The sequence below is a fragment of the Arachis ipaensis genome, chromosome B05 (genome assembly GCF_000816755.2).
Source record: "Arachis ipaensis cultivar K30076 chromosome B05, Araip1.1, whole genome shotgun sequence".
NCBI classification, from domain to species: domain Eukaryota; kingdom Viridiplantae; phylum Streptophyta; class Magnoliopsida; order Fabales; family Fabaceae; genus Arachis; species Arachis ipaensis.
Genome location: NC_029789.2, coordinates 2,093,414 through 2,101,778, shown reverse-complemented (window position 1 = coordinate 2,101,778; position 8,365 = coordinate 2,093,414). Strand labels below are relative to the sequence as shown.

At 32.4% G+C, this 8,365-nt stretch overlaps 2 protein-coding genes across 5 annotated transcripts in view; both read left to right on the top strand.

Annotated features, from left to right (window-relative positions):
• LOC107642416 overlaps positions 1-3,153 on the top strand; it is a 4,345-nt gene extending 1,192 nt beyond the window's left edge. The window contains exons 2-4 of one of the 4 annotated variants that reach the window (XM_016345762.2): positions 1,640-1,695; positions 1,786-1,975; positions 2,589-3,153. In XM_016345762.2, the coding sequence (XP_016201248.1) occupies positions 1,640-1,695; positions 1,786-1,975; positions 2,589-2,939 (597 nt within the window). In that variant the 3' untranslated portion in view covers positions 2,940-3,153. Of the gene's footprint in view, positions 1-1,639; positions 1,696-1,782; positions 1,976-2,585 lie in introns of all 4 variants that reach the window. The other 3 variants (XM_016345760.2, XM_016345761.2, XM_016345758.2) reach the window with 3 other exon arrangements.
• LOC107639941 (RING-H2 finger protein ATL52-like) lies at positions 6,209-7,065 on the top strand. The gene has a single exon (XM_016343501.2). It carries the CDS (start codon positions 6,420-6,422, stop codon positions 7,002-7,004), a length of 585 nt encoding a protein of 194 aa, XP_016198987.1. The 5' UTR covers positions 6,209-6,419; the 3' UTR covers positions 7,005-7,065.

Sequence of the window (8,365 nt, the reverse complement as noted above, 5' to 3'; positions counted from 1 at the left end):
TTGGTCTTATTAGTATTATCGATTTAGTTATTATTTATTATAAAAAAAAGCTTCCTATTATCTTAATTTTTCAAATTTTAAAACTAAAAATACAAAAAAATTAACTTGAATTAGCTTTTGGTGTAGTTTGTTCCTATACATTTCTTTTACAAGGCTGTCCACAGTCAAGCCAATAATTAAAGTGGGGGAGGGATTTTGTATTTTTATATGGTATGATTATTAACTTATTACAGTGTAGTTCACCGCATAAAGTGACACCCCTTTTATTGGTATTATTATTATTTTTGTTAACGAAAGATCATTATCAACTTTTGGACTGGCTCGGGAAACACAGTATCCTGTTCCTTTTACCACAGCTTATATTCTTTTAACCCAATTTTTCAAACTAGTGGTTTTTTATTTTTCTGAGGAGACGTGTGTTTGTGTTGGTGCTTAGTACAGCAAAAAACTGTGTTTTAGGCTTGACTTTCTTTCTTCATTTCTTCTACTGAAAGATAAAGATGTTGCTTTTTTTAATGGGTCCTAAAAGGGTCTTATTTTTTCCTATCAAGTTCAGATGGAGTTGGTTTTGGTTTCGTAATGGTTCATGATGGTGGAGCCATGCATCCATGTGTTATTTGTCTGCTTTTGCACCCCCATCTTTTTCTTTTCTCTTGTATCACTTTTGGTACTGTTATGTGGTGTTACTGTTACGTTGGTGTTGCTATTTGCATGGTTGGTCCACTTTACTTTCAGCAGAGGCGATGATCACTTTTTCTTATCTAGTGCTGAAATCTAGGGGTATCATTCTCCCGGTTGCTTGTTGCGCTTGTGGTTTTAATGCCTATTAATTACTAACTCATTCGCTACGTTCCTCTATGAAAAATTTTTACCTCCTTGGATTAATATATTTGGATAAAGCTGTGGTAAAAGGTACTGACAAAGTGACAATGTTGCTTGTAGGATTGAGAATATATGTGAAATCCCCATAAGGGGTGATATGTTCCGTAGAGCTCTAACATTATTGGTGTCTCCTATGGTAAATTTGTGTCTGTAAATTACAGCAAACTCTCTTGAGGATACACACCCGTTCATTTGCATCACTAGGTTTTATACAACACACAATATCACTTTATTTTGCAAAATATGACACTGAATTTCCCTACCAAACATGACACTCAGGTCAGTTTAGGCATGTAGGCATAAAGGATCAAGGGATTTCATATATTAATATCACTTTTTTCGGGGAGGTCAACTGTAGTTTACCATTTTTTAATTTGATTTTAGATTGCATCTTGCACATAAAATAAGTAGCAAATTACTTCGTGTTTTTCTTTGTTGTAATGGACCTAGGATTGAATTATTTGGATCTGAAAGATGGCTTTTCTGAGCCTCTCAAAGCCATAAATCCATTGGCATAGGATGCCATAAAACTAAAAGCAATTAAAAGGAGTAGTTATATGTGTTATCAGAAGGGATGGTCTAAAAGCAATAAAAATTGAGTAGTTATCAATTAAATGTTTAATCACATGGGATATCCTGAAAGCAATTTAAGTGTTTATGAAAGTCAATTGACTGAAATTTGCTTGGCAATTCATATAAAGATGTTGTTGATCAGTCATTTTGTCAATTTCTGAACAGTAGATGTTTACTCTTGCAGGATGTACAGTATGAATCCCTTGAATCTATGTACAATACCAAGCATTTTGTGGCAAGGTAAATAGTTGGTAACCCTAACATTGATAATTTCTGTTGCATTGGCATTAATCTGCAACTAATTGAGGGTGAGTGTTCTTGGTCCAGAAGGGAGTCCCCTTGGAAGGTAGAAGGTGATTCTGCGGGAGTGACCTCTAAACTCAAATTACTTGAACAGGAATTATTGAATTTGGAGAAGATCAGTAAGAGTGATCTATCCAAAGTGTCGTCCTTAATAAAGAAGCAGACCAAGAGATATCAAGTGCTTTCAGAAAAGATTGATGATTTATGCAGGAGAATAGTAAGTAACTCTAGCCTCAAGCTTCAAGTTCACCCCCTAATCTTGCAACTAGTAATTAATCCATAAATTGGGATTTGAATTATATCCCTTTTATGTAAAAATACTTCATTCTCCAATCATTTAAAGTCAGCCACCTACGTGTTTTGAAATGTTAGCAGTCTGATCAGAACTGTATATAATTAATGGTGAAACTCTGATAACCAATTCCTAATGTCAATCAGCTTATATAATTAATGGTTGCTGTATGAGTACATACCATATTTTATGCATGTGCTACAATTAAGTGTATTGGATAAACAGATAAAGCAAAGGTCTGTCTGGTGGTTGGGGAAAGCTCACTGTCAATGTCTATTCAAAATTAGTGTTTGTTAAGTTCTATTCTTTTTGTGAACCGTGATTGATCCCAGAAATAGGAAATCATAGGCTACGTTGTTATAATGTGTGCATATAATTAAGGCAGACATCAAAATCTGAGTTCAATTCTTGCAAGCATGATGCAACATGAAGAAAGTTGACTTTGAAGTTGGCTGCAACTACTTTGCATGTATGTTTCTGCAAAACAACAGGCTTGTGTCAAGCTTGTTCATTGCTGACATCACCTTTTTTCCAGCAGGGTAGTGATCCCTCCGAACCCTCCCTCAGTTCAGAATTTCGAGCACAAACCCAAACGGAGTTCTTACTTGAAGCATTTCGGCTTCAGCAGGGCGCATCTGAAACCGGACAGAAACTGATGGGTTTGCAAACTGAAATTGGGAAGAGCCATTACAGGGACGAGCTAAGGAGCGAGACCATGCCAACTGCAAGGCGGTCGCTGGACTCGATCAGGAACAACTTGAAAGAGATCCAGCGGAATTTGGAGATATGGTTGGCCAGAATCATTGGTGATCTTGAGGGGATTCTGGCAAGGGATGGTGCATCACGTGTAAGAGAATATTACATTTCTAGATACCCTTTTGTTCAATAGAGTCTTAAGTGACTTTTAGGAAGCCTCACCTCACCACTCTAAATCTAACCAAATTATCTTATTTTGCTATGTATATGTTTCAATGCATAAAAGTGGTAGCTGGATATCCCTGTAAAATGAAATCATGCCAGATCTACTTATTTTGGTATGTTAATTATTCTCCTTTCTTTTCCCCCCCATTGAGGACATCCATCTTAAATGCAAGCCCAATTTGTATATATTGTGTAACGGTCAAGAAAGAAGGAACTTACTGAAAAATCATCATCATATAATAAAGGAAAAATTTCAAGTGTCCGGTGTTCTAGTTGTTTTAACTGTTGATTTCAGTTAATATATATTATATATATTTTTTATAATTCAGATCAACGGTTAAAACAACTGGAACATTTGAAATTCTTCCTATAATAAATCCCAAGAAAAACACCACAATCCAAAATATTCAAAGTAAAAAAAGGGAAGAGAAAGAGAAAAGGGCCGAAAGAGAACACAAAAAGTTAAAAGTTATAATATCCATTTCTTGGATCAAGATTCTCTAAAGTAAAAAAATTGATAAAGTAGTAAAGAAAGGAGTTAATCATTATTGAATTAAGATGGTGTAGCTCATATTTCATAGAAGTTACAAAATTAATGATGATTAATTCTTTACTTTACTATTTTATCAATTTTCTCACTTTAAAGTATTCAAAATCCTATTTCTTAATTGGTCCACTTCTATTGTTAGTCTTTGTCATAAAATTTCTTCCTCTATAAGAACAAGGTTCATTGCCTTTTAAGTAGCCTTGGTTTGAGGAAATGATACTCAGTTTTTCAAATTGAATTAGTCAATCTTATATTCTTATGATAACATGATAAGATGATAAGATATTGGTGCCTAAGGGGAAAAAAATGCAATGACTCCTTGGGATATCAATATCATATTCTGTAAACTTTTTTTCCCTCTTTCTTCTTTGTTTATTGAAGTTACATAAATATTGGTACCAACCGATGATTAAAGTTATTGCATTCTGCATTCAATTCAATGGATGGCTTGATTGATAAAAAGCTCTGCCACAGAAGGTGGTAGGGCCAAAACAACTAAGTTGCTTTAAGAATGAATAAAGACTAAAGAAAAAATGAAGCCTATATGGTCTATCCATACCTAGGAATATAAATATATAATTGCACTGTCTTCATATACTTGGAAGTTGGAACCGTCAGATTTCTGTTGTTTTATGCATATACTGATTTGAACTATCCGATTGTTAAAATGCACGTTATGCGTTTAAATAATACTTAGTTTGAACGGGACAAACCTTCATTTCTTTTTTTTTTTTATATTTGCCAAGGTGGTTGTCTTTACATCATTTATGGAAGGGTAAAGTATATTTTTTGTCCTTGAAGTTTGAAAAAAATTTCAAAAATACTCCTAAGTTTTATTTTGTTTCAATTTTGTCCCAAAAGTTTTCGATTTGCATCAAATATATCCCTACTGGCTAAATTTTCAAAAAAATTAAGACCAATCTAACAATAATGCATGAAAATTATGCTTGATTTGCTTGTGTTGAGGGTTGTTCTTATGAAATTATTGTTAAATTGGTCTTAAATTTTTTGAAAAATTAGCTGTTAGGGGTATATTTGATGCAAATCGAAAACTTTTGGGACAAAATTGAAACAAAATAAAACTTAGGGATATTTTTAAAATTTTTGTCAAACTTCCGGGACAAAAAATATACTTTACCCTTTATGGAATATATTCATCTAACTTTTTCAACGAAATTTAAATATTTAATTTTACATGTCCGTAACTTTGGTGATGGCTACTTTAGAACTTTAGCATAATGGTGCAGGTTTTCAAAGAGCTTATCAGCTTACCATTTAATTCTCGTATCAGTTCTTAGATCTCAAATTTAGATTTTGTAAAAGAAAAATTAAACCATGCAATGTCAGAACTTTTTTTTTTAATATTGGGCTTCCATTGGTGTAATCATTGAAGTTTTTCATCTTCCAATTTTTAAAAAAATTGATCATATGCAAAACGACTCTGCTGTTTTGTGGAGTAAAAATTTTTTAATTATTTTTTAATGAAAACGGCACTGCCGTTTTGTATTTAATGAATTTAAAAGAATATATTTATATGACATTTTGTGCCTTTTAAAAAATAAAAAATATCTCATAGCACAGTAAAACTCACATATTCTAAAATATTGGGGTACATCACACAGGTTGTTACAATATAAAAAAAAATAGCCTGCAATGTCACACTCATAAATATAATAAACTTAAGATATACTTTTGGACTTATTTAGCAAATATTTCAAGACAAAATATACGAATACAATAAGATTTAGAGAAAACCACAAATACGTCTTTGACTTTTTATTTTGAAAATAAACATATTATTGATTAATTAAAAATACAAAACGTCTATCACTTTTTAAAAAATAAATGACTATTTGTACCCATAAAAGATGAAAACACTGACATATATACCTATATTATCTACATTAGATCGAAACTAAACTTGTACCCACGCAAGATGTCCTCCATGTGACAAAAGTACCCTACGTGGCACGCCAATCCTCTAAAGATAGGGTACTTTTATCACACGGAAGACATCTTGCGTGGGTATAAGTTTAGTTTCAATTTAGTGTAGGTACATTTGTCAGCGTTTTCATCTTTTATGGGTACAAATGGTCATTTATTTCTTTTTAAAAAATGAGATATCTAAATTCTTCTAAAAGACCTATTTATCTTTATATTTTAGAGAAAGAGACTTAAATATTTTATATTTTAAAAACTAAAAGATTTTTATATTTTTAATTAGTAAAAAATTTATGTTTCTTTAAATTAAAAAATCAAAAATTCATTTGTCTTTTTCTCTTTAACCAAGTTTGATAGTAGTTTGAAAAATCATTTTCATCCCAAACTATTCTTGAGTCAACATTATTGCTCCAGAGACATTTTTACAGAGATTGTTTCAAAACCGTTATTGCACACCCCTTCCTTAGATATGTCTATTATGTTCCTATTGTCTCCACAATTTTCTCATCATCATAGGATGCTTACCCAATAAGTACCTAATTGTATTTATTTGTTGAAGTCCTTTAACAAACTACTAGAGTAATTCACAGGTATTGAAATGAAACAGAGTCATCAGCTAAATGCACAACAACTTTCCTTAGCATGTAAGAGTATCTCCTTGTAATTTCTTGTGTTTGACCAAATTAAGAAAAAAAAGAAGCAAAACTTAAATCACAAGTCATTAAATTAACACCAACCTCTTTGAATTCACCGCCACATGCCAAACACATAATAATTGAACACATTAAAACATTGTAGCCGTCGTCTTAGGCTGGCATTTAATTTAATTTGTCACTTTTGCTCAAATTTTTTTAATGCCTCAAATTCATTTCAATCACATACATATCTTTGTAGACCTATGATGATTCATTATTATACCTTCATCATCATCATCATCACATGATATCTATGATATGATCTATGGATAACGATGGTGGTGGTGGCCAAGGTAATCCATTATCTAACAACATTGTTGTGTTACTTCTTGCAATGGGTTCAGCTGCTTTTGTTGTCTCAATTTACCATCTCATAGCAATTTGTTTTTGCAATAACCGGCAAAATTCAAATAATAATGAGCAAAATCTACATCAACAAGATGGTGGTGAACCAAGCACTTCTACTTCTGTGGCGCATTTGATTCCGTCGCATAAGTATCACAAGAAAAAGGTTAATGAGAACGGCGAAGAGGCTGATGATTGTGGCGGCAGTGGCGGCACTTGTGCCGTGTGTTTGGGAGATTTTGAAGAGGGTGAGGAGTTGAAGACTTTGCCGGAGTGCATGCACTCTTTTCACGTGCCATGCATTGATATGTGGCTCTATTCTCATACAAGTTGTCCCGTTTGCCGCGCCAGCGCCACGCCGTCGCCGGTGGGGCTCAACCATGGCCCTTTAAATGTTTTTGGTGATCATAGTGGTTATGGCTTGAATAATAATAATAATAATGCACGCCAAGGGATTGATATGGTGCAAATTGCTGTTGTCCAAAGTGGTTTTGTTCGAAGGTAAAGAAGGGAATTAAATATGTAATATATTGAACCAACTTGTGTGGACTGGTTCCTTTAAATAAGTGTGGGAATTCAAATATTACTTTTGAATGCAAAACTCTATGAACGAGAGACACTTAAATAAAATTTAGATTCACAATAAATTAGTTCTAAGTTTGTCGCAACAAAAAAATATATAGTACATTGTATTAGTTTGATTCACCTTTTCTCCAAATGATTCATTTTTTTAATAATTTCTTGTGGTGTGATTGCATTTGTATAACTATAATATAGGGGTGAGCACGGGTCGATTTGATTCGGATTTATGGTAAATTAGAACCGAACCGATCAAAATGTAATTGGTTTGGTTTGGTTTGGATTTGTATTTTTTTTACATGTATCCGAACCGAACCAAACCAAACCGATTAAGAATGGATTGGTTCGGTTTGGATAATTGGATACTCAATGACTTTGAAATTCATAAAAAAAAACCAAATTTTTATCTTAAAAATTCAACAAGTACAATAAACATGTAACATCAATAGAAATAATCCAAACATGTTAAACACCAAATACATTAAAAACTAAACTCATTAAAATCCAAACATATTAATAATGAATAATTATTGTCTAATGAAAAAGCCATATATATTTTTTTATTTAATTAATATATGATCGTGTTTACGGATTGGTTCGAGTTCCGCACCCTCAAAACCGATATCCAAACCAATCACTAACAAAAGTCATCGGTTTGGTTTGGGTTGGACTCGATTACCCGTTGATTTCAGAACCAATTTAATTGGTTCGGTTCGGATTCGGACGGGTAATCGGGTACCAGCTACCGTGTTCACTCCTACTATAATATAATATCATTTAAGAAATATTTTTTTTATTTCTAAAACCATACCACATCTTGTAGATATTTTTAAAATATTTAAAGTTTTAAACTATTGCTCATTCAACAAATATAAAGTACTCCTCATTAATTATTTGTCTCCATTTTTTTTATAGGGTAGAAGTGGGGAAGATTTTTATTTTCTTAATATATGGGGTGGCACCCATGGCCCATGCATTCCATTAAATTGAAGGATGGGTTCATTACTTCATTATTACTATATGGGAGTGATATTTCCTATTTTACCTAAACATATATCACAAATTTCACACAATATAAGAAATGGCTTATTGCCCTCTTTATGATAAGGGAAGGCTAAAGGAAACAATTTCTTTTAAGAAAAAAAAATATAGAAATGAATATAGCAGTTATGGTTTTTTATCTTTTTTTTTTTTATTTTAAATGACGGTAATATATTTTTCTGTAGGATCTTCATCATTGTTGATAGTATTATGCATTATTATTAGTGTATTAAATGGATTAAATGG

What these genes read in the sequence shown, in the direction of transcription:
- LOC107639941 (XM_016343501.2), top strand. Translation starts at nt 6,420, where the DNA reads ATGGATAACGATGGTGGTGGTGGCCAAGGTAATCCATTATCTAACAAC.